Source organism: Hydra viridissima, unplaced genomic scaffold, assembly GCF_058129835.1.
Source record: "Hydra viridissima isolate aposymbiotic clone 2 unplaced genomic scaffold, HvirCarnegie_v1 scaffold_8, whole genome shotgun sequence".
Lineage (NCBI taxonomy): Eukaryota > Metazoa > Cnidaria > Hydrozoa > Anthoathecata > Hydridae > Hydra > Hydra viridissima.
The window spans coordinates 4,960,007-4,978,662 of record NW_028324307.1 but is presented as its reverse complement, the minus strand read 5'-3'; the positions used below and the strand labels follow the sequence as shown (position 1 = coordinate 4,978,662).

The window sequence follows — 18,656 nt, the reverse complement described above, 5'->3', positions numbered from 1 at the left end:
AATGCTTTTTCCACAGAAGTTTTATTTCAATGAAGTTTGGAATGTTTATTTCGGAGATGTTGATTGGAATGGATAATTTAAAATTGGAGTATTTTTTGCCGTCATATTTCGATTTTCTCAATGAAAGTCACCCAGAAAGTGGGTTCATCAAGACAGGCAGTAACCGTTTGAAATACAAGGTACGTAACCCATAAAAGATGCGTTGTTTTCATTAAACATTTATTACAAATATGTCAAATTCACATCGAGAGCGGGTGGTGTGCAACTTCTAGTGGTGACACCGGGAGGACAACAAAAATCTACGGCATGTGTGCCGTAGATAACTACTATGGTAATTCGAGCGATTTTTTCTTTTCTTTTGATACAGATAATTTCAACCATGTTTAAAATGAGTTTTTAAATGTCGCACTTTTTACGAGAAGCGGGAAATATTTTATACAACTTTCATTTCTCAACAAACCTCATTTTCAACATGGTGGACAGTAATTGTTTTAAAAATGCATCTCTGGAAGCAAACTAGAGACAATCAATAAAATTTAAATTTTTCGAAAAAAGATATCTGTAACAAATAAGGAAATAATATTCCATGAGAATTCAATTAAAAGTAATTTTCACTTGGTGAAAAGTAATTCTTTTAAACTTTTTCTACGAAGCTCCTTTTTAAATCCAAACTTTATTCAGAAGATTAGCAATTATTTATTATGACTTGGTACTTGTCTTAAAAGTTGTAATGCTCCGATTTGGAAAAAAAATTTTATTTGCAGCAAAAGTTTTGCTACATTTATTCATTTGGATTGCTTGAGTCGCGGAGAATACGGTTAAAACTGGAAAATGAAAAAATGGGAAATGAGAAGCGGAAACAAGCTCAACAAGCTCAACAAGCGCAACAAGATAGAGAATTAAAAAATCCTCAGAGTTATCACGATTTGATGTTATCACGATTTGACAGGAATTTTTACACATCCATAAACATCAGTATTGTAATATGGGGCTAGTTTAATTTTTATGTCCACATTCAAGTTGCTATTGATTTTATTTAAAGTTAATTAGGCTTTTGTGACTACTTTTTGATTAAATGCAATCATTTATAGTTTGCCACTACTTTTTGGTAGCTAATGCAAACCCTTATATCTCCCCCCTCCTTCCTAAAAAGGCTTGGTTATAGCTGTCAAGGCTACTGGCGTAGTATTTCTGCTGTCAAAAAGTTAGCAGTCAAGTGACGAGTTTGCGCACGCATTGCTATAGTAACAAATAGAAGTCCGACCTAATGCAGTTCACCAGCCCGAACTATTACTCTTGCCACATGATATGGTGGGCCGCAAAACATGTAATTACGCGCTAACCCTTGTCGACATTGTCTCGTGATATAAGGAGGCTAATGCCTCACAAACAAGAGTTCTACTGTGGATCTCTTACTTGATTACATTTGGTACAGGTAGACTCAGGTCAAAAATTCATGGGTACCTTCAATCAGCTGCTCATAAAACACTATAAAAAAGGTGCGTTGTGGTAGGGTAGACACATAAAGTAGAGAGAGATTGAATCAAACACTTTTTGAGAGAGCATTCGAGCATCAATATACACAGGAGTTTTTAATGAATGTAAATGGTTTGTCCGAGCGTAGTACTGAATTGTTAAAAATTTGAGGTCTTAAAACCATTACTTCTATCACTAGCAACCGTTTGGTTTTTTTTTTCGATATGGCAATTCATGTTTACGACACCGGTTTATTTTTATGGACTTTTATACTTTTCTTTGTCAAAGGTTTAAATGTTTTGCCCAAAAAAAAGATCTTTTTTAACCAATGCTACATGAAAATTGTTGGCTCTGAGTTTATCTATACCATGGCGTATATTTTATGACAGCCAACGCCTGAGCCTGATATGCATCCCCATATGCCGACAGAGCCACCACCTTTTTGAATACGGCTGTGTATGTGTTGCTTCAAATATTTTTCCGTATTTTTGCGACGAACAAACCTCTTGTTTTTTCTGTTAATAATTTCAAAATTCGACTCATCGCTAAAGATAATCATTTTATATTGTTCCACTGAATAATTTAAATGCTCTTTACACCATTTTTTTCGTTTTAGACGATCGGTTAACGACAACATAGGCTTTCTTACAGCATGAAACAAATTTAATTCTTTTTTGCGTAATAACTTACTTATTGTCGTACGACTAACTGTTTTCTCTACAAACGAACTATTGATTTCTGCACTCAAAGCTGATACTCCTGCTTTTGGGTTGCGTCTGCTAAGCGTATAAAGCATGTTTTCATCACGAGCTAACAATTTTTTAGGGCGTCCAATTCGAGGTTTATCATTGATACTACCAATCGATAAGTAATTTTTTATTGTTGTACGAACGCTGAATTCAGAAATATTCAAGTTTGCCGATTTGTCGATTGCTCATTTTTATTTTATGCTTGCCAATGACTTGCCATTTGGTTTTCGATGAGACAGCTCTTTTACCCATGAAAATATGATCTTTTGACAAAGTTTTATCAGTTGAAAATGGTTGAAGGTTGAATCAAATCGTAGACGCAGTTTTTTTTTGCAAAATAAAATAAGAATAAAGATGCAAATACAATATGGTAACGATAGCAGGCTGTTGAGTGATGAAAATGCGAAAGACTGCAAGAAAAAATCAATCAATTTACAAGAATTACAAGTTTTCCAACCAAAGTGCGTTTAAACTTTATTTAAAAAAATTGAAAGGACTTAATTGCTCCGTTAATTTTCTCATCACCCTCCACCTTTTTTATGGAATCTTTAAATTTTTTTTCTTCTCTAAATCGATAAATTAAACTATTAGTATAAATAAACATAAAAAATGTGGACCACATCTCATCGATTTATCGGGTTATCATTTCTTAAAAGAATTATACACGTTAAAAAAACAAGTGCGTTTAAACTTTCTGTACAAGGTGTAACTAACAGTTGGTGCTGATGAAGATAATTAATATGCCTTAATTTATAATCTGATTGTGTTATTTCATTCGCAAGGTGATTTTCACCAAAAAGAGAAATCCAATCATCCAATCAACTTTTATTTTGGGTCTCCTGCTGTGTTTAAACCCAGCTATGAACCATTATACTACCATTACTCTTTACGATAAACTATTGTCTATTAGTTTATCGTAAAGAGTCCATAGTCATATATAGTTTACTTTATTAGTTTAGCCGCAGATTGGTTCTTAACGAATTTGTTACCCATAATGTCACTGCTACATTGAATAAAGCGAAATGCTCGTTATCAGGTGACTTTACAATGGACATTTCAATGAAACTATCTTACCAAAACACTGTTGGAAAAGTTCAGAGCTGGAGAAAAACTTACCGAAAAAATATTACCTGTTTAAATATTTACCCACCAACATTTCCAAAAAACATGAACTCCCTTCCAGGTGGGTAGATCTTCTTCAATATTTGCACTAAAAATTTTAATTTTTGAGTTTATAAACTTTGAATAGCAATTGATATTTAATTTTATTGTTTAAAGGTCATCATGAAAAAAATTTAGTGTATTATTATTATTAGTATTACTAATATTTTTATTACTATTATTATTATTATATTATTATTATTATTATTATTATTATTATTATTATTATTATTATTATTATTATTATTATTATTATTATTATTATTATTATTATTATTATTATTATTATTATTATTATTATTATTATTATTATTATTATTATTATTATTATTATTATTATTATTATTATTATTATTATTATTATTATTATTATTATTATTATTATTATTATTATTATTATTATTATTATTATTATTATTATTATTATTATTATTATTATTATTATTATTATTATTATTATTATTACTATTATTATTATTGTTATTGTTATTGTTATTATTATTATTATCATTATTTTTATTATTATTATTATTTTTATGATATAGTTATATTTAGTTATGTTTTATTTACTTATATATTTTAGTTATATATATATATTTTTTTTGTTTATAGTTATTATTTACGTTATTATTGTTGCATTCTTCTAAAAATTTGATTTACTTAAATTCCGCACTTTTAAAAAAGTGTTTATGTAGTTTTTTATTATGCATGTTTTTTATTAACTCAAAAAGACCAAATAATAATAGTAAATTTATGTATACTTATAAATTAATGTAAAGTCACATAAAAATAAATTATATTTATTGTAAAAATATTCGTAAATATGATGTTAAGTAAGTCTTTTATTTAGAAAGCTATGGCCGAGGAATATATTGGGATGCAGAGAATTCGGTTATTTACGTTTGCATGAATCAGCATGTTAAAAGGTAAAGTTGGCTATCAAGCTGAATCTCGTCGATTGTATTGTATTTTTGACTTTCGTTAGAATTGTGATACATTACTTGATTATTATGATATTTTTAAATCTGGAGAAGTAAATTTTAAAGTTATTCGAAATAAAGTTTTTGAAGAAATAGTACTAAAATATATAATAATAAGTAATATTTTAAATATTAGCGAAAAAACAGCTTGTTACTCATCTAATGATGATGGTTCTTCTTGGAAAGGTAAGAAAAATACAACTTGATTCTTGTTTTGTTTAAAAATTAAGCGTTTCTTTTTCGTATTGGAAGCAGGTGTAAAATTTACAGAAAATAAAAATTATCATTTTCCTATTCAATTTATAAGTTGTTTTTTTTTTTAGTTATAAGTTTTCTATTTTAATTATAAGTTTTCTATTTTAATTGTAAAATCTATGACTTTTTACTACTATCTTCATTTTGTATCCTTTCTAGCAACTTTAAACTTTCAAAGGAAATCAAGTAAAACTTTTATATATCTCGAAACATTCGGAAATTCCTATTTCATAAATATCTTTTAAAATGTCTTTTATGCACTTAAGATGTCTTTCAATTTTTTTAAAGAAGATTAATATGTTAATACTTCGTAAGCAATAGGAGAAAGAAATATTCATATCCACAATATTTAAAAAGTCATTTAAGTATCTAACTTTTTATGGAAAACTTACTTGAAATTGATGCGCCAAAATTCACTATAAAGAATGTATTTTTATAAATTTATAAATGCAAGTCTAGTAATTAATTGTACAACCCTTTTGTCGCAAAAAAGACCTGCATCGGTTAGCATTGACTCGATTATTCAACGACACCTTTTAATATGTCATATCAAGCATGTTGCACTGCAGTCCATAGTTTAGCTTTATTGCTCGGTTTTTCAATTTGTTAATTTTTCTGAGTTTTTTCATAAACTTTTAATCGGATTTAAGTCCGATATAAGTTGTCTGGAGCAAAACTCGTGTGGCTTGGGCTGTGTGTTTTGGATCATTATCGTGTTGAAATTTTCACAACAACGGTATTTTTCACTCTGCATAAAGCTGCATAATATATTATAGAATATTAATTTAAACATCCATAGTCATAATTTCACCTATCAGAAAAATGGGACCTACGCAAAATCATAAAAAACTGCCCCAAACTAAAATATTTCCGCCTCTATGTTTTATATATAATTTTAGTGTATAATAGGGTAAAATCTTGGTTTTTAGGACGCCTAATAAATCTTTTTGCACCGATACCATCTTAACCAAATAACAAAAACTTGCTTTTATCACTTAACAAAACATTTTCCCTCTTTTTTAAACCCTATTTCCCCATATCACCTTCAATGGTCTCTAATAAACTTTACACAACCTTGTAGCATAAACTTTATAAGAGACCATTGAAGTAAGTTTTTTTCTAACAATGGTACTTCGCGAGGTAAACAACTTTTTAAATCTTGTTTTTCTTGGTCTGCTTCGTTTTCTTCTTTATCTTAATACTTATTCGCATTTTGTACCACTTCTAATCAATCAATATTTATTAAGGTTCAAGTAAAACAAAATTGTAAGTGAATTTTTTTACACATCATTTTCAGATAAATTTCGTATAAATTTCATATAAATTTTTCATTAAAATTTACATATTTGTATAACTTTTTATTATTTGGAAATAAATATTATGTTTATTAATTGCTTTTGAAGTGATTAATCACTTGTATATTTCAAGAATTGATATGAGCGTAAAAGTTTTATTTCAATAAATTGAATGTTATTGGAAGTGTATTTATTTTTTTGAATTTAACTCTAGGTGCTTACGACATCATAAATTATAATTTTTTTTACATATTGTATATAATTTATGTGTTTACCACACCTCTGCAAGATAGTAATTTATTAAAAAACAAAAAAATAAGCAGAAAACTTTAGGGCAAATTTAAAAAAATCTTTTGGAAAAATTTTGCGTTTATTCATTAAGCAATAAGGGTACGCGAGTTCGTTGAGGATATAAGAGACGTAAGCACGCCACATAAAGTTATTCAAATTATTTTATTTTAACAAAAACTTTTTTTAACAGTATTTTCTTATGATCATGCATGTCTTAGGTTTAGATACTTGTGTGGGTTCTGTTATTGGTCATCACTCAGAAACAAAAGAACTGTATGCAATTCATCGCAATCAGAAAATCTACCTAAAGTTCCATCATATCCACAAGAAATGGCTTGCACTTACCAATCAATATTTCAAGGACACTGCAATTAAGTATCTTAGCCCACGTGCTTGGAGAAATTTAGAAGATAACTTAGAAGTCATTAGATTTGGAACGAGCCTATGGATGGGTGAGACTATTTAACTTCTTTGTTGTTCTGTTTTTGCTTTCAACATAATTCTGATGAAGCTCTTTTAATTACGTGAAGGAAACGCAGAAGGACTTTTCAGTCGTAAATATGCAACTGATTTGTGGGAACTTAAAGTAAATTGGCATCGTTTATGAATAACGGACTGTAATTCTAGAATGTGCTTGTAGAAAGACTTTAGAATGACGGTTAACAAATATGTTTTGAATGCAAGTCTGCATTTAAATATTACATTTTTTTGTTAAAACCTTTTTTGTGATTACTTTTTACAATCAACATTTATTTTTTTAAAGATGTAACTTTTTTTAAGCAATAAAAGTACTAATGGTAAGCTTTATGTTTTTCTAAAAGCTAATGGTCTTTTTTTTAATCATGTCTGGTTTTAAAATACCCTTTCCAATATAGGCTCCTAATGTATATGTACATTACACGTTTTTTTTTTTTTTTTATATGAAACTAGTACTAGAAGCCCAAAATTTTTAAGTAACTGTTAGTACTAACCCAGACAGCACACGACACCGGGCCAGAATTATGGCAATTCATCGCAGGCCGTATTGACTATATTAATAACGGGCCAGTACTGGTGCGAGTCTGGTAAGATTCTGTCGAGTAGCAGCATGCCATAGCATTTAAGTAAGACTACTACATATATACATAGATAAATGCAGTACTTTTATATAAAGAAACTAAATTAGCATTATTTGGTTGCAAATGTTTTGTCCAATACTGTATATATATTTATCTATGTTATGTTAATAATAGTTCAATAGTTCATTTATTTAAAATGCTTAGAAAGTTTAATACTTGAGTTTACCTTAACTTCGGAAAACTCAAAAGAAATGTAAAAAAAAAAATTAGAAAAGTTACCGCAATTATTTTCGTCTTCACCCTAAGGACAATCGATTTTACCGTTACATCTGTTACTCACATGGATAAATATATATAAACCTATTGAACAATGAACTATAATTAACATAACATAGATAAATATATTGTGAGGAGGGAAGATGAAGAAAATTGTAAACATTATCTTTAAGTTTTACCCGACTCAAACACGCTACATTCGAACGAGGAAAAGAGTAAGTCAACCAAAAAAACACCAGGTGGACACACATGTCTAATAACATGAAAAATGAATAAGTCACACCATAAATGATTAAAACTGTTTCGCAAACACGACTTGAAACACAATGATATGATTTTAATTAGTAAAGTTCTAGAAAGTTCTGTAGCCACTCTGATATAAAGACTAACAAAAAGAAAACTAGTAAGACTTGTTTTAAAGAATACCATGACTCAGAAGTTGAAACTAAAGTACTGAACGAACTTGAAAAAAAAAAAAAAAAAAAAAAAAAAAAAAAAAAAAAAAAAAGAAATCTATTGTCTGGACGAGAATTCAAAATAACACCTGCGGACAGATAGAAAAGGAACGGTTGAGAAAATCTTTTAGATTTTTATTGAGATTTTTTTTAGAGACTTTTATTTGGGGAGATTTTTGGAGCCCTCTCTTTGGAGAGATGTTTTCGGGAAAATTTTGATGAAATGTTTTAAAGAGAGTTTTGAAGATGAATTAAGAAAGAGTTATGAAAGATTATAAAAGAGTTTTAAGAGATTTTAAAAGAGGATTTATGAGAAAAGGATTTAAAAGAGTTTTAAGAGATTTTAAGAGGATTTATGAGAAAAGGATTTAAAAGAGTTTTAAGAGATTTTAAGAGGATTTATGAGAAAAGGATTTAAAAGAGTTTTAAGAGATTTTAAGAGGATTTATGAGAAAAGGATTTAAAAGAGTTTTAAGAGATTTTAAGAGGATTTATGAGAAAAGGATTTAAAAGAGTTTTAAGAGATTTTAAGAGGATTTATGAGAAAAGGATTTAAAAGAGTTTTAAGAGATTTTAAGAGGATTTATGAGAAAAGGATTTAAAAGAGTTTTAAGAGATTTTAAGAGGATTTATGAGAAAAGGATTTAAAAGAGTTTTAAGAGATTTTAAAAGAGGATTTATGAGAAAAGGATTTTTGAAGATTTTAAAGAGAATTTAATGAAAAGAATTTATGGACAATTTAAAGAGGAACTTATGAGAAGGATTTGGTAAGGAAATGTATTTGAGTAGTTTTCAATTTGCGTTGTTATAAGTATTAATGTATTGTTATTTGTATGAGTTGATATTAAGAGAATATATATATTGTTGAGAAATAATTGAGAATATTGATTAAGAAAAATAAGTAAGAAAAGAAGAAATATCAGTCGTAAGTATTTTTACTTTTGCTTTCATTTTAAGTAAGGCAACATTATCATTATAATATTTTTTATTATTGCTTTATTTGAGTAAACAATTTTTATTTAAAAAGTCTGATGCTCCTATCGCGCTTTTACCACATCTGCGTTACACACTAACAGTCCTACCTCACATTCTATCACTCTCTATATTTGCGCTACCATTACACTTACATAGAACCAATCGCCACAGTCACATTTTTTTATCATCACATCAAATATAAATTAACATAAAATAAAAAAAAAATTAATTAATAAAATCCGCCGCCCTCACAATATATACAGTATTGGACAAAACATTTGCAACCAAATAATGCTAATTTAGTTTCTTTATATAAAAGTGCTGCATTTTTTCAATTTAGAGAAATAACTATGTAACTGTTTAGAGACAAAGTTCTTCAAGTTTTATTCATCACAAAGTTCATTATTTGTACACGAAAATTAACAAATTAATCAAAAGTATTAAAAAAAGTTGTTTAAAAAAATCTCCTTCTGAACAAAACAAGTGCAACTCGACAAAATGTTGACCAAGCTGTATTTCGCTATCAATATTTCGTGGCGAATCCTTTGTTGTCGATCACAGCCTTGCATCTTCGAGGCATAGATTCGATCAGGTGATCAATGAAACTTTGTGGAATCGCTGCCCAGGCCTTTTGGATTTGTTCAAACAGTTGATCCTTATTACGAACACCTTCACAATTAATTCTGCGGTTGACGATCTCCCACAGGTTCTCAATAGGGTTGAGATCCGGAGATTGAGGTGGCCAATCCATCACCGATAGGTTGTCTTGAAACCACTGCTTGACTACTTTTGCAGTGTGTTTCGGATCGTTGTCTTGCTGAAAAACCCATTTTATTGGCATATTCCATTCAGCATGAGGTAACAACATCTTTCAGGATATTTTTATACATGAAACGGTCCATTATTCCATCGTTTCAATGTATTTGACCTAGACCGTTAGCAGAAAAACACCCCCAGACCATTACATTGCCTCCACCATGCTTCACGGTCTTATGGCAGTAACGTAAATCGAGGCGTTTTCCGGCCGGTCGACGTACACGGCAAATGCCATCGCTCCCAATGATGTTGAACTTCGATTCATCACTGAACAGGATAGTTCGCCATTTCTGCACATTCCAGTCAATATGAGATGTAGCAAACAGCAGTCTTTTCTTCTGGTTTTTTAGTGAAATTAGCGGTTTCTTTGCAGGGCGTCGAGAAAACAATCCGGCTTCAATAGCACGTCGTCTGATTGTTCGGTCCGATACAGGCAGCTCTAATTGCTTTTGTATCTCGACTGATGATATCCAGGGATCCTTCTTGACGGATCTGATGATCATAGAATCCTCTCTAGAAGTGGTGGAACGCGGTCTTCCACTTTTGTTATCTGCTGCCAACTTCCCCGTAGAACGATATTTAGAACATAGTCTTGATACGGTCCATTTTTTCACGCGATATTTATCACAAATACTTTTTTGTGACATTCCACTTACGTAATCGCCAATAATTTTCTTTCTTAGTTCCAATCCAAGACTGTCGGGAGCCATTTTTGCACTTGAAGTCATAAAAATATTTCTGGATGCTACTGGATTCTTCCAGATGCTTCTTCTGGAAACTTCTGGAAGCTTCTGCATGCTTCTGGAAATTTTTGGATACTTCTGGATACTTCCTTTAATTATTAAAAAAACTTCCGTGACGTTGACACGGACCAGATTTAAGAAAATGAAACAAATCAAAAAAGTTGGACTTGTTTTGTCCGGTGTCAACATTATTATTATTATTATTATTATTATTATTATTATTATTATTATTATTATTATTATTATTATTATTATTATTATTATTATTATTATTGTTATTATTATTATTATTATTATTATTATTATTATTATTATTATTATTATTATTATTATTATTATTATTATTATTATTATTATTATTATTATTATTATTATTATTATTATTATTATTATTATTATTATTATTATTATTATTATTATTATTATTATTATTATTATTATTATTATTATTATTATTATTATTATTATTATTATTATTATTATTATTATTATTATTATTATTATTATTATTATTATTATTATTATTATTATTATTATTATTATTATTATTATTATTATTATTATTATTATTATTATTATTATTATTATTATTATTATTATTATTATTATTATTATTATTATTATTATTATTATTATTATTATTATTATTATTATTATTATTATACAAACTAAATAATTAGCTTGGTTTATATTACGTTAATGAAAGTGTCACGCAAAAGCGATCATCAGATGTTCTAAAACGTAAAAAGACTTAACGACAAAAAATACGAAAAAAGTGCTATGGAGTGTCTGCTATGATGGCATTAAAGTTTTTTATTTATTATTATTAAATAATAAATAATAATAAATAAATATTGTTATTAAATAATAAATAATAATAAATAGTCTCTACGCTGTATTCAGCACTCTTACTGGAAGTATTAACATAATTTCTACAATACTATATATATATATATAATTATACATACATATATGTATATATATATATGTATATATATCTATATATATACACATATATTACTTGTTTCTCTTACTTAAACTTCATTCACTTAAATCTTGAAAAATGCAGATCTTCTATTTGTTCTTGATATCATGTCATGACTACTTTGATGTTGACTCTGTAGTCCTTTGCTTTAAAAAATTTTGAAAATGATTTAAAGTATTTATAATTTCAGATTTAAAGTATTTATAATCTTTCTAGTGGATCAAGATGAGTGAGAATATGTGTTAATATATCTTTTACATTACCCTAAGGTGCTAGATTTATTTCAAACTTTCCGTTCTCTTCTTTGTAAAAGGTGAAAGGAGTATTTTTAACCACTTTTTCATCTCCAGACAAGGTTTCAGCAACTATTTAGAGAATACGAATTTATAAACAACGCTATCTCCTTGAGTCGTGGCACTTGTACATAGTTTAGAACAAGTCAAAACCAGTTCAATATTGTCATCACTTATAAGCCATCAACATAATATTGAATGCTCAGTAAAACTTGCTTTGTAATGTTGTATATAGATTAAATTTCAGTATTAAAAAAAAATCTGGAAATTCTACGATCAGATTTTATTTTATTTTGACTTTAAAGTTCTTAGGTTTTACCTTTACCGACAGCTGATTTTTCAGTTCTTAACATTCGCGCGCAATTAAATTTTAAGGTTTTTTTAAGACATATGTATACTTTGCTTATTATAGGAACTATCCCAAGTTACATTTTTTAAAGAAGATTTCTATTTGTAAAATTCTTTGAGAAAACGTTAGGATTGCTACTATTGATAAATCATAAATTTTTTTCATGTTTACATCGCTTACAATTTCTTTTTCTGGAGCATGCGCATAATAACATAGCGCTGTTTCGCTTTATGTAAACGAATGTGAATTAAATGATCACTGTTGTGAAATATTGAATGAAATATTGCTTCATGTCATGACCCAGAAAAATCCTTTGGGGGTATGATTGTACTACCATTGGTGGTTACTAGGTTATAAGTCCCATTAAATACATAGCTGGTAAGTAACTAACAAAGTTGGTTTTAAGAACTTTTATTCATCCCAAAAACATAACAAAACGATTTATGCAGTAAATTCACTGGAAAATAACAATTCTTCAATTCTTACAAAGAAAAGTTTAAATTCTAGTTATTTTTTCCCGAGAAAAACGTCAAAACTTGTAATATTCCTAATTCATTTTTTTGCTGTTGAAGCCTGTGATGCATCTTTGCAGTCTGTCTTCATATTCTGGGTGGTTGCTTGGTCTCTTGTACCTTTGCCAATTGTTTCTAAAAAGATGATGGAGACTTCAGTTGCTTGCTCTGAATAAATTCCTAAAGAGCTATTGTGGAGTTGGATGAATTATGGAACATGGTGAATGACAGCTTGAACCTTGGGAGTGATGGTGGTGCCCTGAAGTTTCTGAACTGCTCAATTTTTTCAGCATAGCTGTAATCAAGAGTATTGCCAAAACAAGCATGGACAACACCATTGAATTTTCTTAGTGTGTCAATAAAGGGAACAGCTGGAAAGAAAGAGTGCTGCTGGGCTAATCTCTCCAAAGCATCCACATTCTTCAAAAGCTTCCTGCACTCATTTCCAGCCAGTTGTCCACCATGAAATGGCTGCTGTTGAATATGAAGTGACGCCAGCCATTCAGGAGCATGTGTCCAAATTTTTGAGAGAGACTGTAGAAGATGATTTACGACACCAAGCAACAGATAAAGCTCCATGGGTGGAAGAACATCAAGAACAAAAGATGCATCTTAGGCATTGATGATGGGTTCATGAACGGAGTTTCTGAATAAACTTGCTTTCTTGATGCTTGCATAAGTCGCAATGAACGCCTGATAATCTCTTCTGATTGATCCAAAAGTTCTCAGAGATCCACACTTAGCAAGATCTTTTGATGAAATGTCACATCAAGAGCATGGGTGTGCACTGGAATGTGCTTGTAGACCACAAATGATGTTTGACAGCTTCATATCACGGGACAAAATAAAGGGAGATCTTCAGAAATGGCAATCAATAACTGACGCTTAACACCAGAATATTTGGCCAGAGAATTGGTGAGAAGTCGTTTTGGTGGCAGAGATTTTAAAACTGAAACTTTTTCCATGATTCCAAAGCTTACTTTTAGAAAACCACCACCACCATCCACTCCCAGCTTCATAATGTAGTCATCAGAGAGGTTTCTAGTTTCAAGAACTTGCTGACAAAGAGCTTTTAAGTCTTTGCAGTGAATGACAAGTTTATCCACCTGATTTGTGCCCTTGCTAGTAGCAACTTTGATCCAAGTTTTGGAAAATTGACTTTTAAGTTTTTTGCTCAACTGGTCAAACTTAGAGAGGAAGTTCTTTTCTACAATCCGACGTGAAATAACTTGATTTAGTGTTGACACCAGCTTTTTCACACTAGAATTGGACAGCCCTGTGTTGTGTTGCATATAAACAAGATCTTTTGCTGTCAGTTTTGGTTCTTTATTGTAAAGTCTTCTTGCTCTTAAAGATGAACCTTTGAAATAGTTAAGAAAGATTTTACATTATTATGCATTACATAGACTTAAAATATGAAACTAAAACTTTAAATATCTAATACAATGTTATCTGGAAGAACTGGAATGTTATCTGGAAGAGTGGCCTCCTATTCCCTCTGGTCTGCTAAGAAGAACAGTTCCATGGGGTGAAGCTTCCTTGTTGGCAATGACTGATGCTAAAACTCTTTCAGCTGCAACAAAGTCCTTTGACACAACTTCTGCTAAATTCTTTCGCAAAGTGGACTTTGACCAACTGTGTGGAAGACCATTGCCAACTATTGAAAAGCATTGAGAACATCTTCTTTCAACTGATTCTGGTTTGCTTTAGGTTTTTGGGTTGCCATGACTGGACGTGGGGAATTGTGCTTTGCTTTGCTAACTGAGCAAATCAAACAATCACAAACTGAATCTCTTGTAACTCGACGGACTTTGATATTGGAGAAGTCAAACAGCTGTAGTTGGGTTTGAAGCTTCCTTTCCTCAAACTTCCTAAGGTTGAAACGGCAACGCTCACAAATGCCAGTTGGAACTTTTGGATCATTAGAGCCAATTGGCTGCTTCAGAATTTGTTGCATTTTTTCTGTCAAGAAGCTGGTTAAAAAGCTAATAGTCTTGCCAAGACACAAACAGTCTTTTTGTTCTCTTCGTGGGTTTTTGCTTGACTTGGCATTTTTTGTTAATTCAGATACTAAATCTATCAAAAAATTGGATTGAATAACTAATGCTCAAGCTTTTTCTGAGAACTTTATCATAATAATTTATAAAAAAGTAAGTTCGATTTTTTTCTTAAATTTTTTTGGTACAAATAACTTGTATATTCTTTTTTAAATTAAAAAAAGCTCCAATTTTTTTTTCTTCTCAAAACAACTTAGTTAACACAATCTGTCAAAATTTATAAAGTGGATTAAAGTAAAAGTTATAAAAAACTAAGTTTTATTGCTCTAGAGTTAAATATTTTGTAGCATTTTTAATGCGATTTTATGCAAATTTGAGAATGGATTTTCTTCCACGGACGGTGTAAGCAGATTTTGGGACTTATAACCTAGTAACCACCAATAATAGTACAATCATGCCCCCAAAGAATTTTTCTGGGTCATGACATCAAGCAATATTTCATTTTTTTACAACAGTATGATAAATAGGTATCGCAACCGAAAACAACCAAAAACTATAAAAAGCTCAAAAAAAAAGGAGATTGACGGTTGGATGAAGAGTAGGAGAACAAGAATGGGGAAGACGGAGTTTTAAAGAGATGTTAAAGTTTTTAAGAAGAATTTTAGAGAGAGAATTTTTGTGATTGAAAACAAGGCGTGAATGCAACTTAACACAAGTCGTTCCCAAGTTCTACACAAAGTGGTCGTCTTAGCTTTGTCAAATAGCATATATACAATTTAGAAATTGCTTGAGTTTTATCTGAGACTTTAACACTAATTACCCTAAATTACTAGCATGAACATTTAAAGCGAATGTTTCAGTTTCAAAATTTAAAGAAGTAATTAAGATCTTCTGTTCTTTCGTCATCCCCTTATCCTATACAAAAGTAAAAGATAAAGAGACCTCCCTAGCCTCAAATTTTTCCCTACACAATACTTCTTCCCAGCATGGAATACGTATAATAGAAACCCTTTATGATTGTAAAAATTGTGAGATTACATAAATCAATATAAAAGCGCGGATTTTTCTTGGTTAATGAAAAATGTTTAAAAGTGTGCACTTTTTGCATGCCTTGGCCATATTTTTCCAAATAGTAGAATGCTTATAGAACATCAACAAAACAGTTGGTTATAACTTTATTTGCTTAAAAATATAACGAAATAAATTATCTTTTAACGCATATATGATTGGATTTACCAATGTAGATGATTTAGCGAACAAAGCCGCTATTTCAAGCAACCACATCGGTAAACGAAGAGATGTAAAAGCTGACAAGACCCCAACAATCGCATACGGCATCCAGCAAATAGTGAACGACAAAACCATTAATATTAAAGATGAAAACGCCCTTTTTTCTTTCTCTTTGAATTTTTTGGTTTCCAAGTTTTCTCCTCCGTAAGTACGCGCAAAGTAACTGAACTTTTTACGGATTACACTTGCTGTAAACAAACACGAAGTTAAAATTACAACGTTCGGGATAATAAAGCAAAATATAACTAATAATAATAAATAAACTCTGTTAAAAGTGGATACAGGAAACCAGTTTACTAGGCAACGAGAACGAGTTGCTTCCAAAGCGTATGAAGAAAAGCCCATTAGTGGTAAGACAGACCAAAAAAATGCATATATCCAAGACAAAGGTCCAAGTTTTTTGAACAAACTTTTATATTTGACACGATTAGTCAAAAACGGTGCATAAACGAGAACCATTCTAGATAGAGCAACGGTTGATAACAAACTGATTGTAGTGAACGCTGAAAATGAAATAAAGAAGGCGGATATTTTGCATAACGTTGTACCATTTATTAAACTCTTATGAAAAAAAAGTGTTGGCAAATATCCAGCGACGCTCTGCAGCAGATCGTTAAACACCAAATTCAAACATAAAACAACGTAGTTGTTTCTGTGCTTTCTTTTGAGGAGGCAAAAAGCGGCGGATGTATTGAGCAATACTGTAAAAAAAACAACAGTAGACAATATTATTTTGATAATGACCATTTCAAAATAATATTTTTTTTGTTAAAATGTTTTCCTCGTATGCTTTTATTCTTTGTTATAGCGAATAGGATTAGTTGAGTATAAAATGTGGTATGAAACTTCTTCGCATAGACAGAATATCGCGTAACAGAAACCGTAAGTTCTTAGTATTCCGGATAAATAAACCCAATTCTCTGAGTGAATTACTACATTTTATAAATACATCCAAGATGATGCTAGAACTTCGTGACACAGCATAACAACGTCATAATGCAGGTGAAAATTAATTTTCTTTTTTTCTTTGTAACTTGTTTGTTTTTTTTTTTTTTTTCTTCTTCCTTTTTTTTATAAAAAAAGATGATTGTTTTTAAAACCATACATGAAAATCGGGTGTGCAACAGATTTAATAATTTAAAGCTTGTTATTGTTTTTTGTTTGTTTATTACTCTGGGTTGTGTCCTTATTTTAGACGAAGGCATTTTAATGTTAAGTGTGCATTGTTACATAAAACGTGAGAGAAAACATTGAAATTAGAAGGGTATTTTTATGAGCTTTTTTCATTCATGGGAAAAGCCTAATACACATAAAAAGTGGTTATGCTTATAAATAGACTCGGGTTAGTGTCAGCGAGAAAAATGTCTCTTATATTTAGTAAAGACTTTCGTTTTCTAGATTTTTGGAAATACTTTTGAAAATAAAGGCTTTTTAAAAATCTTCGCACAAATCTAATTTTGCATAAGCTGATGTGGGGCTGGACAATGTCCAACATCAAAAAAACATTAAAACTAAAATAAAGTAAATAAACTTAAATAAAACTAAATAGCGATTACTCTTTAGCTTACTCTTTATTTAAATTTTCAGTTCCAAATCTTCACAAATCTTTGCATTACTTACTTAGATTATCTGACCTTTCTGACGAGTCCGCTATTAGGGGGGCTAGGATTTTTTTGTTGCTTGAAGGGGGGAAGATAAAATCAACAACAACAACAACCAAAAAATCTATAAAAATTTGACATCTTAAAAAATTGAACCAAATTTAAGAACTGTATAAATTAAATGAATAAATAGTCCGCTTTATTTACTTAAAAGTATTTATAAATAAAAGCTAATTAGTTTCCGGAAAACTACTTTCAAAATTTATTCTATTATGTGAACCTGTTTTTATCTAAGCACACCGATTGGTCAGACCCAAAAATATACTTACGTCATTAAAAGACTGGTACGAGTTGTAAATGTGTCAACATTTAGATGTTTTACTGGTAATATCTCCTCCCTCTGTTATCACATAAATTTAATAAATTATGTACAAATGTGATATGAGAGGTACAAATGTGATATGAGCCATTCATAGTGATATGCAGTTGACAAGATCTTGCAGGTAAACACAGCATCAAATTTTACACAGCTATGCGTACTAAATTCATAAAAAATTCACTGGTGGGTTACGAGGTAGAGTTGATTGGCATGGCCCTCTTTCTTTTCCTTTTCCCATTAACAAAAACCTGCTATCGATTTTTGTTACATTAAACCTGAATTTCAGATCGGGTATTGTTCATGAGTTTATCGTAGAAGTTGTTTAATGACATCGAATGCCGGGGTATTTTTTAAATTTACTATCGTTATGGTTTTTTCTTTACTGCTCACAAAAACTCAGTTGAAAAGTTTTTGTTAAAACTTAACCGCTTTGTTTGTACTTCTCAAAGCTTTTTTCTTTTAAAGATCTCTTTTTAAGTTTGTTACTAAAATTTTTTTAATTCTATAAAAATTACACCGCATTTTTGATCTTTAATTTAAGTTCTTTAAGGGATTGTTGCCTACATATTTATATTATGTCATATACTCTTCATAGCTAAACAATAGCACTGGGCTAGCTCTACATATTAGCACTAGGCTAGCTACCTCTACATAAAAAAAAAAAAAAAAAAATTTAGATGCATTGTTTTACTGATTTGAAAATATATAACATAACTTACA

General features: G+C 30.0%; 3 protein-coding genes across 4 annotated transcripts in view; 2 read left to right on the top strand and 1 right to left on the bottom strand.

Moving 5' to 3' along the window:
• LOC145186875 (uncharacterized) overlaps positions 1-18,656 on the top strand; it is a 110,588-nt gene that overhangs the window by 66,987 nt on the left and 24,945 nt on the right. The window contains exons 29-32 of the mRNA XM_090094548.1: positions 17-179; positions 3,180-3,408; positions 4,237-4,312; positions 4,503-4,552. Coding sequence (XP_089950674.1) covers positions 17-179; positions 3,180-3,408; positions 4,237-4,312; positions 4,503-4,552 — 518 coding nt within the window. The remainder of the gene's footprint in view (positions 1-16; positions 180-3,179; positions 3,409-4,236; positions 4,313-4,502; positions 4,553-18,656) is intronic.
• Positions 7,674-18,656, top strand: part of LOC149884697 (uncharacterized) — a 29,681-nt gene continuing 18,698 nt past the window's right edge. For both annotated transcript variants that reach the window (XM_090095118.1, XM_090095119.1), the window contains exons 1-2: positions 7,674-8,763; positions 16,765-16,958. The gene's annotated coding sequence lies outside the window, so the exon portion shown is untranslated. The remainder of the gene's footprint in view (positions 8,764-16,764; positions 16,959-18,656) is intronic.
• On the bottom strand, positions 15,834-16,722 carry LOC149884700 (pinopsin-like). The gene has a single exon (XM_090096028.1). The coding sequence runs from the start codon at positions 16,701-16,703 to the stop codon at positions 15,834-15,836; it is 870 nt and encodes a 289-aa protein (XP_089952154.1). The 5' UTR covers positions 16,704-16,722.